General features: G+C 42.0%; 1 protein-coding gene across 1 annotated transcript; it reads right to left on the minus strand.

Annotated features, from left to right (window-relative positions):
- Positions 1-1,513: 1,513 nt before the first annotated feature.
- On the minus strand, positions 1,514-23,529 carry LOC120029606 (hexokinase-1-like). The gene is made up of 18 exons (XM_038974892.1): positions 23,467-23,529; positions 18,698-18,860; positions 13,660-13,808; positions 12,574-12,693; positions 12,257-12,352; positions 12,032-12,131; positions 10,979-11,162; positions 10,669-10,824; positions 10,295-10,528; positions 9,560-9,864; positions 8,144-8,292; positions 7,791-7,910; positions 5,739-5,834; positions 5,317-5,416; positions 3,777-3,960; positions 3,530-3,685; positions 3,191-3,424; positions 1,514-2,909 (listed from the first exon to the last, which is right to left on the minus strand). Exons 1-18 carry the CDS (start codon positions 23,527-23,529, stop codon positions 2,762-2,764), a joined length of 2,757 nt encoding a protein of 918 aa, XP_038830820.1. The 3' UTR covers positions 1,514-2,761.
- Positions 23,530-25,018: the final 1,489 nt, after the last annotated feature.

Here is a 25,018-nt window from a genome sequence, read left to right on the forward strand (position 1 = left end):
CAGAGCAACATAGGACAAGCAACACGTAGCAGACAGACAGAGCAACATAGGACAAGCAACACGTAGCAGACAGAGCAACAAGGACAAGCAACACATAGCAGACAGACAGAGCAACAAGGACAAGCAACACATAGCAGACAGACAGAGCAACATAGGACAAGCAACACGTAGCAGACAGACAGAGCAACAAGGACAAGCAACACGTAGCAGACAGACAGAGCAACAAGGACAAGCAACACATAGCAGACAGACAGAGCAACACGTAGCAGACAGACAGACAGACACAGAGCAATATAGGACAAGCAACACGTAGCAGACAGACAGACAGAGCAACAGCCCAAAAAGAAACAAAACAAATGTAATAAAAGCAACAAAGTGTTTCCACACCTCACAAGCTACAGACAACAGATATCATGGAAAGCTACAGACAACAGATATGGAAAGCAGCAATACACAGCTAGGGATTATGTTCACAAGTCGGATTGTCCTTCAGCCATGTCTGCAACCTCTTCTACAGCAATATAACTGTCACCAAAATCAATATAGCACAGAACTTGATTTGTTTCGACAACTTTTAAATAGTTTATAGATAACTTGAATTGGAAACTGTTTGACAGATTTTGTGGCAAGTAGATTGAAAGAGTTCTAAGGGACAGATGTAGTATCCCATAGAGCCCATGTTTGCAGCTATGGTGTAAAATGTTGAAATAAGCTTTTCAACAAATATTTGTCAGTGCAAGGTAGTACAATTGAAATAGTCTTGGGGAGTATTCAATGGCGCAATGAAGTCAGAGAAAAAAACATCAATAATTGTGTACAACATGAAAACAGCCAATCACAAAGCATGTGAATATAATAAGGATAATGTGATATTTGGTAACTATTGCCTCTGATGTCACAGTGTGTATTTCATTTTAGTTTTGTACCATAGAGTACTTTTAACGTGTTTTGCGATGTACTCAAAAATGTAATTTACATTTATATCCCACTACATGTTTTGCTACTTATGTCAAATGATGTAAGTCTTGTTTTGTGTAGTTGATATTGATATAGTGTAATGTAGCATAGAAAAGTCACCCCACTGAGGAATTGCTAAATTTAAAGTATTGTAAAATGTTGCGCTGTGCATTACTATAATATGCTGGTGCTGGCGACTTTAGAAATTAATTACGGCTGTTGATAACAGACGATTTAAGTGAAATAACTTTCCACCTTAAGATTGTAGCATAATGCCAGTGTAATTCATAAATTACTTTGAGTGTAAGTTCGTAAGTTATTTTTTCATAACATCTTGCTCATGTACAGAATGCTATTTTAACGTAACCATAATTGAAAAATATATATAGCTTTACATGACTAGACATATTGTATGTGAAATTATTTCACAAAATAACAAAAATATGGTTGTTGCTAACATAGCATCCTTGTCAATGAGCTTAACTGTCTGTATTATATTATCAATGTCCTAACTATAACATCACTGGAACATTTCATGAACTAAAGCTCAGAATGGAAGTTGACCTTTATTGGAAAAAAGTATTGCCATGATAATTACCATAGATATTCAAAGAAAAGTAAAAGCTTCATATTTGCTTGCACATCAAAATAAAGTTTCATTTAATCCTATTGCATCATTTGGACCAGCTTTAGTGCATCTCTATAATTGTACAAAATAAATGTATTCTAGACATCTGACACCAAATAAGGCAAGCATTTATCATGTTCTATAATTTATCATGTTCTATGCATTTATCATGTTCTATGCATTTATCATGTTCTATGCATTTATCGTGTTCTATCATTTTTGTACAGTAAGACTCAAACATTCAACTGCAGTATGCAAACGTATACTCCTATTTTGTTCCCTTCATTCTGTTATAAGCATCTTTTTTTTTACATTGTACACTGTTGGAATTCAAGTCATTATCTTGTTCACAAAAGACACTTTTATTGATCCAGTTGCTTTAGAGCGCTGGTTTTCAGGAGGAGTTAGGTAAAAAGCAGGATTTTTACATTTACTTAATATGACTAAACCTGAGAGGTTTCACAAAGACTGCCAAAGCAATGTATTAAGGAAAAATCCTACAGGGTGGCTGTATAGACGTTTGAACGAGCTTGTGAGCAGCCTGCCCTTGAGCAATGAAAATATACTCAAAGGTCAGGGAACAATGGTGCATTCATGACAACCCTAGAAATTCTATCAAACAAAAGCAAAGTTGACATTTGACATTTTGGAAATACTTACAGTAAAATAAAACTCCATTTTGCAATAGAGATCTTTAACCTTACAATGATTATCCCCTACCACTCATTATGTCAAAACATCCACACCATAAAATAAATAACATTTAACATACCTAGGCAAGGTATAAGACATTCAAAGCAGAAATATTCCCTTTCTTCTCTACTATACATTAGCCCCAAATACCTACAGCAGTGTTCTAACATCACAAACAAGACTAAATCAAACAGAGCCCAGTTCCTTCCATCCAGTACAGCAGACCAACACAAAGAGGAAAAAGGTTGGTAATAGCAGGTGTAGGAATGAAATGGTTTGGAAGCATGTAATGTTCCGTCACTGGTGCCCACAACGGGTTGTGTCTGAAGCAGAGTGGCGGATACTGTAGCAGCGTCATCGTTAAATCAAATCCTCAAATCAAATTGTATTGGTCACATACTGTAGCATACCTCTCTAACCATGTGTAAGGAGAGGAAGAAGAGGAAGTGAAAGAGGACGAGGAGGGGGGCAGGCCAAACAGACTCAGCTCTTCTCCTCCTGCTCACGCATGCGACATCCCACAGCGGTGATGAGGGCTGCACCCTTGCCGCTCCCGTCCTCAGAGAGAAAGAAGTTGACATTGCACTTAGGGGCCAACTCTTTCACTGTCTGGTGCATGATCCCCGAGAAGCTGTGAATGGATAGAAAAAGACACGGTTGGTCTCGTATAACACACTTGATTTTGTTCATGCTATTGTTACACTGAAAGTAAATCAATGAAGATGTAGAACTTGATAAAAGAGAATAGAACGAAGATGTGCTATACCATTTTTATAACTGCAATAAACTGCATACTCAACATAACTGCATACTCAACATTCACCATAATATCATTGTCAACTTGAATAACTCAGTCAATGACTGTGATACATGTTATTACAAGCCAATTGCAATCACATCATTATTACTCACTGTGGATGAAGCTTGTAGAGCGTTCCGTCCACCCCCACGGTGATGTCCATTTGGTCCAGCCCGCGGTTCTCTCGTATTTTGTCGACGACGGCGGCCATTCCGGCTCCACAGAGCTGGGCCGCCCGGTGAGACACTGTACCGCACACCTCCTTGACAATGATACTGTCATCACATGTGCTGTCCAGACCTAGCTGCTGCAGAATGGACCTCACCTGCAGTAGCGCCAAGCGGTCACTGAAGGGAAAATGAAGACATTTTGTTGAGACCATTGCACAACAAAAAGGTAGTTATGACACAATCAGTTACCATTTCAATTGCAGATTCAATATGGCTGCTGACCTTTCAATCTGGGAGAGGAATTTAGTTTCGAAAATGCCTCTGGTCTTTAGGGTCTCTGATATCTGCCCTCTGAAGAGGAAGCCACGCTTCGTCAAGTCGATCAGGATGTTTCGCACAATCTCCCCTAGATACATACCGCTGCACATCTTCTCATACCTGAGATGAAAAAAAACAGAATAATTTACGTATATCTAGATCTCTAATAACAAGACTATTCCATATCAAATAAAGAGAGCAGCCCAGTCACCTCTGCTTGCCAGGGTTGAGTGATAAGTCATCCACAGCTCTGTCATATTCTGTCCTGATGTCATCCAGACAGCCGTTGTCCCCGAAGGCACCCCACTCCATGTTGACACACATCCTCCCCACATCTCCCTCCACCGTCTCAATGTTCCTCATCTCCTCCATGTAACAGGCATTGCTGCCAGTTCCTGAAACCACAAACCATACATGTTGTCATGACTGTCCTGTGATGATCACAATCGGTCAGATCAGCTTGGCAATGATTGACAATAACCAGACCTTCTCTCACCCACAGAATAGGGGAAGAGGGAACTGGGCCGGTTTGACAGGTCACACCCTGTGGTAAATTGCAGGAAGAAGGGGGGCTCTGTCTCCCCCTTTAGTATCAACCAAAGGAATGTCTTTGTTTCACAGACTGTTTTCCCGCCAAAATTCGAACACGGTCAAAAGTGGATACTGGAACAATATTTCTAACATAACAATGTGGGGAATGGTCAGTGATTCCATTAAAAAATTGTATGGACGAAATTGTAACTTGGAAAGTGTATCCCCTTGATCTGTCAAGTTTCCATCCAATACGTTGTGCATATAATATGAAAAATTTGTTAAGATTAGAATGTGATTTTAGGAGGGATAAGAGAATCTATCTACTATAAACTGTTCATAGTAAGTAGCCACGCCCCGAATGAGGTCAGAGGTACATATACACACACACACACACACACACACACACACACACACACACACACACACACACACACACACACACACACACACACACACACACACACACACACACACACACACACACACACACACACACACAGCGTGTCAGACTGACAGAACCGTCCCCTTTTGACGAGAGTGTTTAAAAGGATTGGCAACAGAAAGTAACATTAGACCAAGAAAGACAGGGAGTTGCAGCCCACATCTAAAGTGGTTTAAACGCTGAATCTCAGAGACCAGGAAATGTGAGCCAGGAGCTACATTTTTGAAATGGTTGGAAATTTGAACCTCAACACGAGGTGAAGAAATAAACTCACGAGCTGCAACTCTTGTCCATTGTGGTCCAAATCCTGAATACCAACACAAGGGGTAAAACAAACTCCCGTCTCAGACAATCACTGGTACAGCTGATTAGCTGAGTCAAATATCTCAGCCTTTCAGAGGAGGGCTGGTTCCGACCAAACACAATAATTATAATGTTCTGCAGTTGTCTAGATATAGGGACATTGTTACTCTCGCAATCAGCTGTTATTCTGATCATTCCTAATTTCACTTGTCCTCTCCGTCGCTCAAATTTATATTGCCATGGTCTAGAATTAGTTTTGAAAGTACTGCACTTTGCCAGGTGCAGGAAACAAAATGTACATCATAGAAAAGAAATCGATACACCTGGACACTGTTGAGTGCTCCACTATACTTTGCGAAGACACAGGAACATTCAACAGTGTGTGGGTGTCCATTTCCTGCCCATGCTCTATCATTAGGCAGAAACCATTTTGAATCAGCATTATGGAGGTGTCTGAAAACAGATGACCAACCTGCAATCAGGCCAACCTCACAGGTGGATTCTTCATATGCACATGTCATCATGGTCCCAACTGTGTCGTTCACTACTGCCACTACGTCCAAGTCAAACTCCTGAAGTAAACACAGATATAAAATCACATGTGCAGGACGTCTTTGGGAAACATATGCAATGGGGAGATGACAAATGAATTTATAGAAATACCACTGACAAATATTGTATCACAACTTTCTATATCATGGTAAAAACAAACAAAAAGAGCAGCCTCCAGCGACTTTTGATTGTCAATAGATGCCCATAAGATCTCAGCTTGTATATATTATATACCCAAAGATCAGCCACTTACAGCAGGGGCCTTCGTTATATCTAGGGCCAAGAGATTTTCCTGCTCAGGGCCGGGCTCAGGTTATAGAATCATGCCATCTCTCCACTTACCTCTCTCCGTTTAATCCCCTCTCTGAGAAGCCCCACAACATCCTCCCCTTCACAGTCAGTGGCCTTGAATCCTTTGGTCCAGGTGACCAGGATGCCCTGAACAAAGACACAGTGATGTTCTATTAGTGATTCACACACACACACACACACACACACACACACACACACACACACACAAGATTTAGAGGTTTGTTTGACACTCAATAAATAAATATATTATATATATATATACATACACACACACACACACAGTTGAAGTCGGAAGTCTATATACACCTCAGCCAAATACATTTAAACTCAGTTTTTCACAATTTCACAATTCACAATTTAATCCTAGTAAAAATCCCCTGTTTTAGGTCAGTTAGGATCACCACTTAATTTTAAGAATTTGAAATGTCAGAATAATAGTAGAGATAATTATTTATTTCAGCTTTTATTTCTTTCATCACATTCCCAGGGGGTCAGACGTTTACATACACTCAATTAGTATTTGGTAGCATTGCCTTTACATTGCTTAACTTGGGTCAAACGTTTCAGGTAGCCTTCCACAAGCTTCCCACAAAAGGTTGGGTGAATTTGGCCCATTCCTCCTGACAGAGCTGGTGTAACTGAATCACGTTTGTAGGCCTCCTTGCTCGCACACGCTTTTTCAGTTCTGTCCACAAATTTTCTACAGGATTATGGTCAGGGCTTTGTGGTGGCCACTCCAATACCTTGACTTTGTTGTCCTTAAGCCATTTTGCCACAACTTTGGAAGTATGCTTGGGGTCATTGTCCATTTGGAAGACCCATTTGCGACCAAGCTTTAACTTCCTGACTGATGTCTTGAGATGTTGCTTCAATATATCCACATAATTTGCATCCCTCATGATGCCATCTATTTTGTGAAGTGCACCAGGCCCTCTTGCAGCAAAGCATCCCCACAACATGATGCTGCTACCCCCGTGCTTCACGGTTGGGATGGTGTTCTTGGTCTTTCAAGCCTCCCCCTTTTTCTTCCAAACATAACGATGGTCATTATGGCCAAACAGTTCTATTTTTGTTTCATCAGACCAGAGGACATTTCTCCAAAAAGTACGATCTTTGTCCCCATGTGCAGTTGCAAAACGTAGTCTGGCATTTAATGGCGGTTTTGGAGCAGTGGCTTCTTCCTTGCTGAGCGGCCTTTCAGGTCATGTCGATATAGGACTCGTTTTAATGTGGATATAGATACTTTTGTACCTGTTTCCTTCAGCATCTTCACAAGGTCCTTTGCTTTTGTTCTGGGATTGATTTGCACTTTTCGCACCAAAGTGGAGACAGAACACGTCTCCTTCCTGAGCGGTATGACAGCTGCGTGGTCCCATGGTGTTTATACTTGCGTACTATTGTTTGTACAGATGAACGTGGTACCTTCAGGCATTTGGAAATTGCCCCTAAGGATGAACCAGACTTGATTTTCCCATGATGTGAAGAAAAGAGGCACTGAGTTTGAAGGTAGGCCTTGAAATACATCCACAGGTACACCTCCAATTGACTCAAATGATGTCAATTAGCCTATCATTTTCTGGAATTTTCCAAGCTGTTTAAAGGCACAGTCAACTTAGTGTACGTAAACCTCTGACACACTGGAATTGATACAGGGAATTATTTGTGAAATAATCTGTCTGTAAACAATTGTCTGTAAACAATTGTTGGAAAAATGACTTGTGTCATGCACAAAGTAGATGTCCTAACCGACTTGCCAAAACTATAGTTTGTTAACAAGAAATTTGTGGAGTGGTTGAAAAACGAGTTTTAATGACACCAACCTAAGTGTAAACTGTAAACTTCTGACTTCAACTTTATACACACACACACACACACACACACACACACACACACACACACACACACACACACACACACACACACACACACACACACACACACACACACACACACACACACACACACACACACAGCAATGAGCAAGTTGTGAACAATATGTCTGAGATGTAAAAAGCTGATGAATGGCTGATTACTTTACACCTCACCCGACCCATAGTTTAAGAAACCTTGCAGTCAGCTCACCGCATCCAGGCTGGTTTGTCTACACGGGAAGGAGAAGGTGAAGCCCAGAGGCAGGCGGGTGTTCTTCATGCCCATGTAGTCCAGGAAGTCAGATATGCACTGGACAATGTGGTCAAACAGCTAGAGGGGGGGAAATGGAGGGTATGTTTCAACAAGCACATGTAACATTTACTTAAGTTACACAGGTAACAAAGGTTGGCTGTTAGAATGTGCTTAATGTGTGTTCTATTGTTTCTATGGAAATATAATAGAAGCTGTTGCATTTACCTTTTCTAATATGTGAGAAAATGTTTATTGTTTTGGTACAGAATGAGATAAGTCCATACTCAGATGAAACTCCCAAACTAACTCACCTCCTCTCCGGTCCCCTGCATCACCTCCATAGGAATGGCATATATTTTGTTATGCATCTCTACTGTCCGCCGCTTGCCACTACGGATCTTTACTAACAGCACTCTGAAGTTTGTCCCTCCTAAATCCAAAGCCAAGAAATCACCCTTTTCTGGAAAACACAACATAAGAATACTATCTTTAATTAAACAAAATATTAATTGATTTTCCATTTCATTATGAGGTGATTAGAAAACATAAGTGATTATAAAGGGTTCATAAAAGCTTATGACAGGTCTTACAATGCACTGTACTTGTTCACTTTATGTAAAGTGTTACCACTGTCATAGCCATTTGAAATTAGGGCTCAGACAAGCAGTGTGTTATCAGAGTTTAATCTCTCATTAGAATTGGATTGACTTACATCAAGGTGTGGGAGTGTTATGCAGTAATTGTGCTAGTCTTAGAAACACATTGACCTTAATCAGGGCACTGCAAGAGGTGCTGAGCCAATAAAATACACAATGTAATGTCCTTACATGGAAAGAGGCCATCATTATACAGCAGTGTAGCAAAGCATTGAGGATCTGACAACCTGTTGATGTGTTTTTTTACAGCAGGGGGATCTGTCAACCTGTTAATGTGGTTTTATACAGCAGGGGGATCTGTCAACCTGTTAATGTGGTTTTATACAGCAGGGGGATCTGTCAACCTGTTGATGTGGTTTTATACAGCAGGGGGATCTGTCAACCTGTTGATGTGGTTTTATACAGCATGGGGATCTGTCAACCTGTTGATGTGGTTTTATACAGCAGGGGGATCTGTCAACCTGTTGATGTGGTTTTATACAGCATGGGGATCTGTCAACCTGTTGATGTGGTTTTATACAGCATGGGGATCTGTCAACCTGTTGATGTGGTTTTATACAGCATGGGGATCTGTCAACCTGTTAATGTGGTTTTATACAGCAGGGGGATCTGTCAACCTGTTGATGTGGTTTTATACAGCAGGGGGATCTGTCAACCTGTTGATGTGGTTTTATACAGCATGGGGATCTGTCAATCTGTTGATGTGGTTTTATACAGCAGGGGGATCTGTCAACCTGTTGATGTGGTTTTATACAGCAGGGGGATCTGTCAACCTGTTGATGTGGTTTTATACAGCAGGGGGATCTGTCAACCTGTTGATGTGGTTTTATACAGCAGGGGGATCTGTCAACCTGTTGATGTGGTTTTATACAGCAGGGGGATCTGTCAACCTGTTGATGTGGTTTTATACACAGCAGGTGGATCAGAGGAAGTGTAAAATTCCCATTGAGTTATAACGCATGTCAAATGGAATTCCTCTCTAAATGTTTTGTCACAGAGCTAAACCACTGTGTTCAACAGGTAGAATCACAGACCGGCTAACTAGTTTCAATCCCAGTTGAACTTTCTTACCTGATCCATCCGGTGTGCTGCGTACATATGTGGGCCACATCTTGACGGTGGAGCTGTCATGGGTCTTTTTCCCCAGGCCGTTCTGGATCTCCGTCCTCATCCTCTTCTTCACCTCCAGTAGCTGGTCATTGGTCAGTCTGAACTCAGCCAGGGTCTCTGTGATCTGACGACGCTGATCAGCCAGCCGGTAGGCCACGGCGGTCACCATGGCAGCGCCCTTGGAGCTGCCACTCTCTGAGAGCAGGAAGCGGACGTCTGACTCGGGAACTAGGCGGCGGACGGTTTTGTGGAGACGCCGGGCATATCTGAGGAGATGGGAGATTCTTAGTCAGACCAAAATCCTGACCTTAGACTCTCACGTGTAACTCAACCTTTCATGCAACTCAACAACTCAGACTTTTTGCCCTGGTACCTAAAATATAACGTTGATATCTGTATCAGTGTCTCTTTTTTCAAAGTCCATTATAGTATACCCCTAAACCATTTGACAGAATCACAGCTTCAAATCAAGATACACAATTAAGATTCACAATAACATTATGCCTTGTATTCAGGGGGCCCTCTAGTGGTATAGGCTAATCACTGTATCCACGGGGCCCTCTAGTGGCACATGCTAAACACTGTATCCAGGGGGCCCTCTAGTGGTATAGGCTAAACACTGTATCCAGGGGGCCCTCTAGCATTATAGGCTAATCACTGTATCTACGGGGCCTTCTTCTGGTATAGACTACTCACTGCGGGTGCATCTTGTAGAGAGAGCCGTCGATGCCCACAGTAGTGCGAAGACGAGGATTCCCTTTGTTGTCCTTTAGCCTGGAGAGGATGCCACCCAGAGTGGCAGCAATGAGGTTGGCTGATCTGTGGGAGACTATGGTGCATACGTGCTGCACGGCGATGCAGTCATCTGCAGATGGTTCTACACCTAGGCGACCTAGGATCTCCTTGGCTTTGGTAAGGCCTTCTTTACTCCTGGACAATGACAGGTACCGAGAAGGGATGAGCTCAGTGGTGGTAAATAACATTAAAAGGTGTACAGTAGTAGTGTGCAGACTTAAAACATGACACAAGTCATCTGGACCCGAAGGAAAATAAAACTGATTGACACCTACTTTTCAATGGCAGAAACATGTTTTGTTTCAATTGTCCCTTTGGTAAGAAGTTCAGGGGTTATCCGACCCTCAAACAAAAATTCTTCTTTGGCCATCTTGACCAGGATGAGTCGCACAAGTTCGCCCATGTACATCCCACTGACCATCTTCTCAAACCTGGAGAGAAAAATATACAATACATTACTAAACACTGAGAGAAAAGGTAACACGTAAGACAACAACTACTACCAAAACACTAGACTGATCTTTTCATGTCTTCAAGTCACTCGGTAAGATCTACTTTATAGTCTAATAAAAACAGCAGACATACAGCTGTTTCCCTGGATTCAGAGATCCCCGGTCAATCTCTCTGTCAAACTCTGTGCGAATGTCCTCCAGCATCCCATTGTCCCCGAAGGCTCCCCACTCTGTGTTGATGCACATCCTGCCCTCGTCTCCCTCCACCAGGTCAATGTGCCTCAGCTCCTCCATGTAACAAGCATTAGTACCTGTGCCTGAGATGACATACAGAAGCAATGGTGAGGAAGAATCTGCCTTCAACTGTTTGCAACACTGATACACAATGTTACAACACTGTACATAGCCAATAATATAACATTTGAAATGTCTCTATTATTTAAAACTTTTGTAATGTTTACTGATTGTTTATTTCCCTTGTGTTTGTTGTCTATTCCATTTGCTTTGGCAATGTAAACATATGTTTCCCATGCCAATAAAGCCTTTGAATTGAAAGACTGTTGGGTAGCTAGAGGTAAAGACTCATGATACTGACAATGAAACAGCCATTCTGAATGAAGGATGCAAATGAATGCCAGGCTGACCTATGACAACCCCCACTTCACAATGCTGGTCGTCATAGCCACAGGTCATCATGGTTCCCACTGTGTCATTAACAAGGGCCAGGACATCCACATCAATTCCCTATAATCAGTGTTGGCTGCAGTTTTAATTTACAACTGCATGTTTTAAAATGCTGTTGTATATCCAGAAACGAAGGAGAATGAGGAAACACCAAGAGATAACATATTAGTAGCGAGAGTACTACTTCCTGTATATACAGTGCAGCTCTGTATATACATGATGCTCCATTCTTGTGCGTTTTATTTTATTACTTGTGTAATATATAATTTAAACCTTTAAAAAACTTTTTTAAGCAGAATATTATTTTTTTAAGCAAGCATTTCACGTTAAAGTCTACACCCGTTGTATTCGGCGCTTGTGACAAATAACATTTGATTTAAGAGTGTAACCAATGAGCTTCAGCCCGGCTTGAACAAAACTGGGGTAAAAGGATGATAAGAAGGGAAACATTGAAATCCAACAGCACTGTATCTGTCTGTTGGGAGGTAAGTGGATGTCCTACCTATGATGATACCAACTTCACACCGCTGGTCATCAAAGCCACAGGTCATCATGGTTCCAACTGTGTCATTGACCACTGCCATGATGTCTGCGTCATAGTCCTGAAAAAAAGCACAGGATTACAATTATACAACCATGGTGCAACAGATTTCTTTCTAATCATTGCTTATGACTGAACTTCATTGTCATTGCATCAGGCAAGCATGCTTGAAAACATCAAACCTACCCCACGCTTTTTGATGGCCTTGTTCAGAAGTGCCACAACGTCCATTCCCTCAACTCCACTGGCTTTAAAGCGTTTAGTCCAATTGAGCAAAAAACTCTGCAACAGACAAACAGGAAGTTAGGCTACAGATGAATGAGCTATAATATATGAACAGTCTTTGAAACTGATACTCTTAGGTGTACTGTCCTATTGGTGTGATCATTTTTAATCCCAGCCCCCCGTCCCCGCAGGAGGCCTTTTGGTAGGCCGTCATTGTTCTTAACTGACTTGCCAAGTTAAATAAAGGTTAAATAAAAAAATAAAAATGATTCTCTCACCTCATTCAGTTTGGTTTGTGCACAGGGAAATGAGAAGGTGAAGCCGACTGGAAGCTTCTTGTCCTTGATATTCTGCTTCTCCATGAAGTCACCCAGGCACTCTGCAACATGGTCAAACAGCTGCAAAAGGAAAACAATTTAGTGAGGGATAGTTATCTCGAAAGCAATGTATGGACAAGGAGAGACTGCAATGCACACTTTGGTTGTGTTTCCCTTGCCACTAGGCTTTTAGGGCTATCACTGACGCACTGAAAATGATTAAAATCATTGAATAACGAAGTAAGCTTTAAGCGGCATTTTTTGTTCTTGTGCGAACCCCTTACACCTTCTTGTTAATTTTAATCCTGCCCACAGCACCCAAGTAATCATTTTGTAATGCCCATGGTAAACTTGGTTTGACATTCAATATCTCTATGGGGCTAGTTAGGGACAATCAGTAAATTACACATTGTACATGGGACAATATTTTAAAATGTCAATAGCTTCAAATGTCAATGACTTAAAAACCTCAAACCAACTATAAATTGTAGAAATTCATATACAAATATTGAAAGCATTTAATGAGACTGCTAGAAGGTGTGCAACCTGAAATGATTGTCTCATTTACATTGTGCAATTTATTGACGGTTCCAAACTATCCCCAGGGATAGGCTATCCACAGTCAAACTAATTTTCGCACCCCGGCCGGCTGAAGCTAATTGGAAAAAGAATTGGGCTAACTCTTCCCACCTGCGAACACACACAAGAGACACCGACATCAAACCACACCCCGAAAATCACCGCTGTGAAATATATTTTCAATAACAACATTTTTCCCCAGCTGTTTGAAGCTGGTGTACAAAACCGAAAGTAAAAGACGCAAAAACAAAACTTAAGAACTAAGCATAGAAAAAGCACACAAAGAACATATCTACAGCTGCTTAGACTTGCTTTCAATGCGAATGACATATCTATAACATATTTCTGTGTGAATTTGATCAGGTTGCCCAAAAAGTTACATATTGCAGTTTTAAGTCGACTTATCTCAAGTCTGAATCGGGCCCTTGGACATTTATATATGGTTTGAGTTTGAAAGGTACCCCGTACCTGAGTGCCGCTGCCATGGATGATGTCCTCAGGAGTGTCATAGACCTGGCTCTCCATCTGAACCGTCTGCTTCTTCTCATGGGACACCTTTACTCGCAGGATGCGGAAGGCCGAGCCTCCCAGATCCAGAGCTATGAAGTCCCCCTTCTCTGTAACAAGCAATAACAATATGGATGTGTAGCCTTCGTCGCACCTTCAAATGCATTTTATTGCGCATTATTATTCTGTGTACCTCTGTTTTATGTACAGACGGAGTATCTTAATTTGAGCCAGTTTGCTACAGCTGGAAAATAATCCTGCAGCAACAGGAAATGTGAAATATTGTGTGGATTATAATGAATCAACATTTTTGTAGGGGTTGATGCATTGCAGGAAAGTTCTCCTGCAACAGGGTGTTTAAATTAAGATCCTACATCTGTACTTTGTCTTTTTAAGAACACAACCAAATAAATGTTACCCGGGTGGGATAATAAAGTTAATATAATCTAATCTAATGTGAACGCAGCAAGAACATATGAGCCACTGGCACATAGTACTGATAGAGGTATGTAGGTTATAAATGTAGTTCTACAGTCACATTTCACAGAGACTGAACTCCTTGTGTTGCCCATGCCTGGGTTGGCTATCCTTGTGTTGCCCATGCCTGGGTTGGCTATCCTTGTGTTGCCCATGCCTGGGTTGGCTATCCTTGTGTTGCCCATGCCTGGGTTGGCTATCCTTGTGTTGCCCATGCCTGGGTTGACTATCCTTGTGTTGCCCATGCCTGGGTTGGCTATCCTTGTGTTGCCCATGCCTGGGTTGGCTATCCTTGTGTTGCCCATGCCTGGGTTGGCTATCCTTGTGTTGCCCATGCCTGGGTTGGCTATCCTTGTGTTGCCCATGCCTGGGTTGGCTATCCTTGGCATTGCCATGCAAGAGTATATCAGTTTGGCTAAAGCTCCTGGCAACTCTTGCCAAAAATCCACTCTACTGGGAATTAAAGACCGTTTGACAATGTCTTGAGAACATGTTACAATGAAAGCAGTAGTACTTTATGGGCATGACAACTTCTCCTTTGAAAACCAACAGAACTGAAAAGTAAAAAAACAAAACGAGGAAATGCAACATTTGAACCCTAAAGGCCTACTGCATATATGATCTCTTACTCCATTCACGAGCTAATACCCTGACAGTGTGATGTATGCCACATTTGCTGTGATTTACTTCAAAGTGATTGTTTGACAGGAAATGCTTTTTATTTTTATTTTTTACATCCAATCCTAAAACACTGAGTGCAGACAGATTAACAACCTAATTCACCCTACTGCTGTCGCCTGACAACAATAAATCATTGCTAGGTTGGCTATCCGCTAGTATTCACACTCTGACAAATGGGTCTTCTGATGGGAGAAAGTGAGAAAGCTTCACCGAAAACTCGTCTCTGAATTGCACTTTCCTGATAGGATGTTAATAGATACTGTTTTAGCCTACCAGTAGTTGATTCATTTGGTCATGATTGCACTACACAGTTGCACTAACTTCAGTCAGTGTAGGGTTGCAACATTAGGCTATGTCAAGAGGTAGTCAAACCCATTAGACTTCCTTCACTGCTGCCTTGTTAATAAATTAACAAATATTTAAAGTGTGAATGACAGCAAAATTCAGCAGCCTGGATGTTACTTATTAACACAGTAACAGTAGGAGTCTTAAAGGAGCAACTATACTGAATTTACAATGTCCATCTTTATTAGTATCGTATTACTTACAAATGAAGACGCTGAAAATCACATGAAAGTATAGATAGCCTAGTGAAAACCATTGTTTGAAATCTAATTCTCCACTCCCTTCCACAATTCCTTATGGAATAAATCATTGAAGGAATGCCAGGGGGAGGATTCCTGGTCAACAATACAAGGACATTGCAGGTCCTCAAGCATCTTCATAGTGTACTATGTATTAATTACAATCATGGTACAGGGTGATTTCAGAAGTTTTACTGTGTTAAACAAGAACCAAGACATTCATAGCAATGCTTGTGGAGCTAAAAGATCATTGGGATACAGTATCATGTCACTGACCTTAGGAAACATTTTGGTGTTGCCGTAGCTGATAGACGTATTCCATATAGTTGATAACACATATAGTCGATAACACATATAGTAGATAACACATAAAGTTGATAACACATAACACATATAGTTGATAATGTTGACCATGCTCACACATAGATCACCAAACTAATGCCTATAGACTTTAGCTCAATGGCTTACCACAATCTTGTGCCACACAGGAGACCCGGGTTCCAACCCCGCCAGTCACACACATAACACAGCCTTCCACCGAGTACAGACGGTAGATTCAGACACCGACTGCCTATAAAAATCTGGAGGTGGGATTATGTGTAATCTATGATGTAATCACAGGCTTTTGATAGGGTGCTGGAGGGCTTGAATATGGAATGCTTACACGCTGCAGCAAAGGCAGATTCTACCATGATTACACGGCAAGCTTGGCGCTGCAGTAGACCTACAGCCATTCAGACGACAACAGTTCATTCATCATTGAATGAATGCATCGATGAATCCACTGGATGCTTCATTTGTCCATTTGAAACACATGTTCAAGTTAGTTGATCAAACAATTTATCAACCTTCTGCTACTATTGATTAAGACACACCAGTTGTCACCAAATTCTAGCAAAAGTTTACAAGTGTTGGACACAATACTTGGACGCAATTCTTCATGAATCAAACATTATTTCAACTTGCTGTATCAGGAACATCAGATAACCTTTTTCATTCAAATGGTTTGATTTGAATGAAATCGAATGTGCTGCCAACTCATATTGACCTGCCCTGAAAGATCATAGGAGAATTGATGAGGTGAGATGTATGAGATTGTGTCCTTTAATATTGGTCAAATTAAATGTAGGTTGTACTCAGGAAATCAGATCCTCAAATTTTTATTGTGACTGTAACTCTAGCCAATGGGAGAAAAAAACTGAAACAATGCCACTTGACTAACTGGGGTGTAATCATTCCGCCGATTCTGTTGCAAAGCGTTTCTTAAACGAAAGCAAATGGAATGAAATGGGGAGGGACTTATCTGAATTTGTCCAATAAAAACTCTAATTTTAACATCTCAGGCTAATGATTACACCCCAGGTTTCTTTCTCACACCTAGATGTGTAGAGATGTACGACCTTCATTTCAGTAGTTTCTCACAGCAGGAAAATAATCCTGCAGCAGAGGAAATGTGAATTATTAATGGACATTTTTGTAGGGGTGTATAAATGTTTTGGTAGAGCTAACCTAACATATAAGGCGTAAAATAAATGCCCGAAAATAGATCCCTTACATACTGGTCTTGACAAGAAGAAGAAAATAAGAAAAAAACTGTTAGGGGAAGTTCTCTTCTGCACTGTTCAACCAATCCAGTAAATGTGGAGGAGGAGTTAAGATGGAGTGTCACCTTGTTAACGTCCAAAAGCTGAAGTAGCGTCACATGGGCTGCGTTTCAAACTCATAAAAGACAGACCCTCCTCCACTTACCCTCGCCTTATGCTCTTTGGGGAATCCCCGCGGCCATCTTTGTCGTTGGTCCAAATGATTAGTGTTAATGGAATTTATCTGTTAATTGAATGATTCGAATATTCCACCCTGAAACCATATAATTGTATGGAATTGATTAGAATGTATAAAATTATAATCAATAAATGTGTAGTTCTAGTTAGAATTAGGGTAAAACAATATAGCTAATGTTTATCTTAAAAACAGACTGTCTGAGCAGAATTCGGCGCCGACCTTGGCTGGGGCCACAGAGTACTTCCCAGGGTCTCCCTATCTTGAGGGAGGATGGGGAGTAAGTCTCACGGTCCCTAATCTTTGTCGGCTGGGTAGCAGGACAGTGTGTGCATACCTACTGTTTGTGTGCAAATGTGTGTGCGTGAGAAGCCAGTATAAAATAAATTGTCTTGTACAACAGGCCAGAGCTCTCGTAAATAAACGTTGCTGACTATTGTAGACTGGCCTCTGTCTGTTTCATTTCAACAAGAATCTTACAAATTTTTAGTAGCAGACCGAGTAGTTCAATTGAAGTTCAGTTTATGAACCTTGAGAACATAATTCTCTTAACATTAGCCAAGCAAGGGAAGTTGGCAACGTAAGCCCCTCAGCCCTCGTTTTTGATCGAGTTTGCGAGTGTACAATTACGTTCGCTCCGGGCCTGAAACACCCCATAATTCAATTCATGATGATTGTACATCCGCGAAGAAAAGTCAGCCAAAATGTAAAACCAACCATTAATATGGAGAAGTCAACATACAAGTGTAAATAAGTTAGAAATTGTGCTACTAATGCAAACACGTATCATAAAAGTAATGATGTTTTTGTTTGGTTAGCTTTTGGAAACGTTAACTTGCGAACATAACTTTCCCTGACATCACACTCATCCATCGATTTACCTGATATAGTAGGATGGCTAACATTCGATGTCTGTGGATGCGTTGTCTTCCAGCCAAGATATGAAATGCAATCATAATTGACTGTAGCACATATAAGGCACACACAACAGTTCCATAATGACTGAAAACACAACCGTGGGATGAACAAGTGACACATTTCCGGGCAAGAGTGGTCCATTTAAAATGTATTTATTCTTCCCTCGCTCCTTGCCCTGCAAGTGTCAACTCGTCAGACACGTTATCAGAAGTGTCCACTTAATTTGAGGGCTGAGGGGAGAAGGTGTGTCTTAAGTGTTTGAAATGCAGCCAGGCTCTTTTTCCATTTCCCCTGAAAACCGGAGCTTCCGGTTGTTGGGGGACTCAGCAGAGGTCAAATCAAGTCTGACATTCTAAAGTGGAAATGACGAACTTCAGAAGCCTTTTTTAAAGTTTGAATACACTACAAGTTTGTATTTCCTGGTGTGCAGTAAATTTCCTGAAACTAATTAAGATCCTACACCAGTAACTGTACAAATCTTTAACATGTTACATCTTGTCCCTTTTAAAGAAAGGCATACATTTCCCACAACTCTTATTCATCTGAATATCCATGCTCACCTGAACCGTCAGGAATGGACCTGACGAAGGTGGGCAGCATCTTGACGGATGCTGTGGGGTTGGTGTCCTGGCCCAGCCCATTTCCCAGCTCAATCCTGAAGCGCTTCATGATGTCCACCAGCGTCTCGTCGGAGAAACGCATGGCGTACAGGTACTTATCGATCTGAAAGACATCAACACGTCATCATCATTGATCACTCATGGCTCACATCAACACCATTATCCCAGAAACCCTAGACCCACTTAATTTGCATACCGCCCCAACAAATCCCCAGATGATGCAATCTCTATTTCACTCAACACTGCCCTTTCCCACCAGGACAAAAGGAACACCTACGTGAGAATGCTATTCATTGACTAAAGCTCAGCGTTCAACACCATAGTGCCCTCAAAGCTCAACACTAAGCTAAGGACCCTGGGACTAAACACCTCCCTCTGCAACTGGATCCTGGACTTCCTGACGGGCCGCCCCCAGGTGGTAAGGGTAGGTAACAACACATCCGCCACGTTGATCCTCAACACGGGGGCCCCTCAGGGGTGCGTGCTCTGTCCCCTCCTGTACTCCCTATTCACTCATGACTGCACGGCCAGGCACAAGTCCAACACCATCATCAAGTTTGCCGATTACACAACCTGATCACCAACAATGATGAGACAGCCTATAGGGAGGTCAGAGACCTGGCCGTGTGGTGCCAGGACAACAACCACTCCCTCAATGTGTTCAAGACAAAGGAGATGATTTTGGACTACAGGAAAAGGAGGACCGAGCACGTCCCCATTCTCATCGACGGGACTGTAGTGGAACAGGTTGAGAGCTTCAAGTTCCCTTGGTGTCCACATCACCAACTAACTGTCATGGTCCAAACACACTAAGACAGTTGTGAAGAGGGCACGACAAAGCCTATTCCCCCTCAGGAAACTGAAAAATTTGGCATGGGTCCTCAGATCCTCAAAAGGTTTTACAGCTGCACCATCGAGAGCATCCTGACTGGTTGCATCACTGCCTGGTATGGCAACTGCTCGGTCTCCGACCGCAAGGCACTACAGAGGGTAGTGCGTACGGCCCAGTACATCACTGGGGCTAAGCTTCCTGCCATCCAGGACCTCTATACCAGGCGGTGTCAGAGGAAGGCCCTAAAAATTGTCAAAGACTCCAACTACCCTAGTCATAGACTGCACGGCAAGCGGTACCAGAGCGCTAGAGTCTAGGCCCAAAAGGCTTCTTAGCAGCTTCTACCACCAAGCCATAAGACTCCTGAACAGCTAATCAAAGGGCTACCCAGATCCCTTTTTACGCTGCTGCTACTCTCTGTTTATTATCTATGCATAGCCACTTTAACTACATGTACATATTACTGTCACGTTCCTGACCTATTTATGTTAGTTTGGTATGTGTGTTAGTTGGTCAGGACGTGAGGTTGGGTGGGCATTCTATGTTTTCTGTTTCTGTGTTGGTTTTGGGTAGCCTGGTATGGCTCTTAATTAGAGGCAGGTGTTTGGCGTTCCTCTAATTAAGAGTCATATTTAGGTAGGCGTTGTCACAGTGTTCGTTGTGGGTGATTGTCTTCCGTGTCTGTGTCTGTACACCACGCGGGACTGTTTACGGTTTGTTCGGTTTGTGTAGTCTATGTTTTCCTATTCGTGCGTTCTTCTTGTTTTATGTAAGTTCGTCGTTTAGGTCTGTCTACACCGTTTGTTGTTTTGTTAGTTTAGTCAAGTTCGTGTTTTCATTAATAAAATATGTCATTTCACTACGCTGCGCCTTGGTTCCCTCAATACTCCTCCTCTTCAGATGAAGAGGAGGAGGACTGCCGTTACAATTACCTCAATTACCTCGACTAACCGGTGCCCCCGCACATTGACTCTGTACCGGTACACCGTGTATATAGCTCCGCTATTGTTATTTTACTACTGTTGTTGAATTATTTGTTCCTTTCTATTTTAAATTTTTTACTTAACACTTATTTTTATTAAAACTTCATTGTTGGGTAAGTGCTTGTAAGTAAGCATTTCACTGTAAGGTCTAGACCTGTTGTATTCGGCGCATGTGACAAAAACAATTTGATTTGACAACCACCTTCTTCTTGAGGGAAATGTTTTATTCAGTTTAATCCACTCATCATTCATACATCAACATTCAAAACATTAAGATTATTGTGTTCCCTTTCAAGGAGAAAGCAGATAAAATGGGCTCACAAACGACACCAAAAGTTACAAAACATTCAAGTAATACTAGTAATTCAGCCGTCCTTTGACATACTGGGCCTAGTGACATGAAGGCCACACCTCTGACCCTTAATCTTGGGAGAGTGAGCCGTTCACTCTAAAGCCTTTCCACATCTGTCCATGTGAATGAAGGCAGCACTAGTGAAATAAAACAGGAGTTTATTTGAGGACAGAGCTCTATTGAACTGCCTCGAGACATTCCAGTAACGAGCTAGACAGTACCGGTCTGTAATAAGAGGAATAAAACTGAAAGGAATTTATGTGAGATATAAAATGATTGGGTTAGCACTAACTGTATAAACTTTATTATTCCAATGCAGGAAACATAAAAAGCAAGTCACGATGATTGTCATACAGTACATACAGTCAGCATTGCTATAAAAAAATGAGGAACACACACCATACAGTGCCTTCACACCCCTTGACTTTTTACACACTTTGTTGTGTTACAGCCTGGTTCAGATTGAGGAAAAAATAAAAAATACATATATGCAAATATTGTACAATCCAGGTGTGCAAAGCTCTCAGAGACTTACCCAGAAAGACTCAAAACGGTCATCGCTGCCAAATGTGATTCTAACATGTATTGTCTCAGGGATGTGAATCCTTAAGTAAATTAGATATTTCTGTATTTCATTTTCAATAAATTTGCTAAAATGTATAAAAACATGTTTTCACTTTGTCATTATTGGGTATTGTATTTAATACATTTTCAAATCAGGCTGAAACACAACAACATCGTGGAATAAGTCAAGAGGTATGAATACTTTCTGAAGGCACTGTAAATATCCGTCATTTATGAAGAATGCGTGGGCTTCCTGTTCCAGGGGTTAGATATTACACATATTTCCTGTTCTAACCATTTCATCAGCCTTGAGATTAGGCTCATGAAATTTGGTAATGCGTTTTTTTACAAACATGTAGTATTATTTATAGTAGTTTTGTAGACACAATTAACCCTGTAAGGAATGCTTAGTATTGACTGAAAATGGCTGCCCGTTGAACCTTCATTGCATTGTGTTCAGAACACCGTTTGAAAGTTTAACCCGATAACCAAATGTAATATGGGTGTGTTTCTCTAGCCACAAGCTAAAAGCCTTCGATATTTGCCAAACAAATATTTCGATATGTCAATGTTTTTTTAACTACCACAGCACACATCGCAATAAAGGACTGAGGATATGTAAACTTAGCTTTCACTGGTGTCTTTTTACAGTCATTTAATTGTTTCCTGTTTCCTAAAGATGTAGAATGGGAGTGTGGCATATTAGCACGTCCCTCCCTGATGGCCACCTAGGGCTAGTTGTATGACATATTAATCACGTAAATGAGTCAGTACAAATACACACAATCTATGTGATACCTATGACACATTCCTTATCCTTGATCATATTGCACATATTGTAAAAAAACGAACAATTATGGATACTACTCAGAGAGGATATTGCACAATTAAGGAAGATTGGATTGTACAACACCTAAACGTTTTAGATTCCTTTTTAGAGTTGCGTCAATTGAGAACACATGGGTTCTCTTTCTAGCAGTTTCCTACATTAACTGAATTGATGACCAAACCAGCAGATTTGGAGGAGGAAATAACTCTAAAAAAAAAATGTACTTGCAGCTGACCAAACAAGTAAAAGCACATACATCTTTCGATCGCTGTTTGGGCCTGTTACAAAACACTAGTTGAGCCCAACAACTTGCAACTGAATGTTTCATTCATTAGCACTACAAGTCATTCAGCAGCACATCTCAGACATCCACACAAATAACCTTCAGAGAATAAATAACCTGTACCTCGCTGTAATTTGTTTACATGGCTGTGCCAGAGAAATCTAAAGATGTTTGATACTTCTGAATAATAGCTGGTTTTAATCTAGTGACATTACATTTACCACAAGGATATAGGCCTGCCAGCTAGAGTATGTACTTGCTAGCTTTTCTTTAGGCATATTTGCCACTAACACACCCTAGCCAGTAGTCCTACAACAGCCAGGAGAGGAGGTATGGGGCAGTTCCAACATGCACATTCTCAACGTTTGCATTCCTTTCTCTCTCAACAATGACAGAGTGAAATCATTACAGCAAGGGCCTCCAGGAAGCGGGTGGAGGCAATGTCATTCGGCAGCTGAAACCTGACCCTCTTCTCATAAGAGGTGGGTAGCTTTAGATGCTCCTGACCTCTCACAGGGTTAGTTACCACACCCTACACATTCATTCACAACAGACTTGGAAAAACCCGTGGCCCACTGCTCAGGGCAGGCCACATCCTGGTTTCAAGGACATTGCAGTGGTACAGACAAGATGCCCTGACCAACACTGTAAACGCTGCTGCACGCTATCACAACACAGGGAAACGTAATCATGACTCTAGTCAGAGAGAATCTACCAACTTTGGGGCACTCGATAAGCCCAGGGCTTCAGATTATGTCACATTTTGTCACATGGCCCTGAGCTCTGTGCCTCAAAGCTGTCCTATTTTTAGGAGGAAGGTAGCAACGACTCTACTTGCTGTAGCAAGGTCCCTACAGAGCACTCACCTTTTTGACTTTATCATCCTTCAACTCAGTGAAGAAGTAGGCCAGAAGCTGTGCTGCTATCATCCTGTCCACCGATGTGGTGAAGGAGAAATGGAGAGCTAAAAAAAGGGAAATCCCTAAAGTCTCTTCTCACTGGTAAGGAGGTTAAAAAAAGCTCACAGTTTCAAACAAAGCAGTCATGTATGGGGCTCCTACACAGATCAGTACTATCGCAACACTCTCTCCCTGGGTCCAGGAAGTCAGACTATGTGGAGTAAGTTTAGCTTGCATGAGATGCACGCAGTAGGGGGGCTGGGATGGGGACTGGTTTAAGCCCTTCCTTCTGCCTGTGCTCTGATTGGCTGAACTGCTGAAGCCGGAGCCTCCCGGGCAGAACCCAGCCGAAAGGTTGGCTGGCTGGCTGCCTGCAGTACACACTCTCTTTCACAAGAACATCGGGTGGGGGAGGAAACGAGGAAGTAGAGGAGAGAGGAGGAGGGGAAAAAGAGAACCGGTCTCAATCCTTTTTTTACTGTGAAGAGGAAACCAACAGGCATGTTCAGCACGTTGCTGTGGCGATGGCTCATAGGGGTTAAACAGTAGGCAGAGAGAGGGGTTAGGTTACGCTGAATTGTCCTTGCTCTTGGGTTGAGGCTGTGTCACTCGAGTGTCCTCCTCTGACCCCAGAAGCGTTTTTTCTCTGGGGGGGGGGGGGGTCACTGCATATTGTCAGGGAGCTCATTAAGCTGACTAATATATTTCTCTGGGGGGGGGGGGGGGGGGTCACTGCATGTCGTCAGGGAGCTCATTAGGCTGACTAATATATTTCTCTAGGGGGGGGTCACTGCATGTTGTCAGGGAGCTCATTAAGCTGACTAATATATTTCTCGGGGGGGGGGGGGGGGGGGGTCACTGCATGTCGTCAGGGAGCTCATTAGGCTGACTAATATATTTCTCTAGGGGGGGGTCACTGCATGTTGTCAGGGAGCTCATGAAGCTGACTAATATATTTCTCTGGACTGCCCCTACTGGAGGCTGCTGCTGTCTGTTACCTCACTGCTGCCTACAAAGGGCAGTGGTACAAGCTGCCTGAAGGACACTTGTAGGGGGTTGTAAAGGTTTAGGACGTGGCTTAGAGGTCCAGTTGTGTTGCAACGGAAAAGCAACTGACTGTATGACCACTCCAAATTAATAATACGTTTGATTTTCAAATACACACGAAACAGAAAAAAATCTAGTTTTGTGTATTTTGGTAAGTCTGTTGTTAACAATTTAGAACGTCCCCCTGCTAAATAAGGAATTCATGCTCAATCCAGGTTACGTTTTGTTCTCTGTCTCACACACAGGGAGTGGTGTGTATAAATGGACGTGGTTCAGCTCACGACAGTCAGATGACACACCCCTGACGTGTGCTATTCTCTGAAACACGAGTCCTCTATCCAACCTCTCCCCCACACCTCCCTGCTCCCCTCCCAACTGCTGTAATTGAGCAGGAGGGATTGTCACTGCATTTGTCTGGTAATTCCAGAGCTACCAGGGGAAGTTAAGTCATCAGGGGAAGTTAAGTTCTCTC

Source organism: Salvelinus namaycush, chromosome 35 (assembly GCF_016432855.1).
Source record: "Salvelinus namaycush isolate Seneca chromosome 35, SaNama_1.0, whole genome shotgun sequence".
In the NCBI taxonomy this organism is placed as follows: Eukaryota; Metazoa; Chordata; class Actinopteri; order Salmoniformes; family Salmonidae; genus Salvelinus; species Salvelinus namaycush.

Coding starts and splice junctions, on each gene's coding strand:
- LOC120029606 (XM_038974892.1), bottom strand. CDS start 23,529: ATGATAGCAGCACAGCTTCTGGCCTACTTCTTCACTGAGTTGAAGGAT. Junction 9,865..10,294: donor CTCTACAAGATGCACCCGCA/GTGAGTAGTCTA, acceptor CCATCTCCTCAG/ATATGCCCGGCGTCTCCACA. Junction 3,425..3,529: donor TTCCTCTCCCAGATTGAAAG/GTCAGCAGCCAT, acceptor TTTTCCCTTCAG/TGACCGCTTGGCGCTACTGC.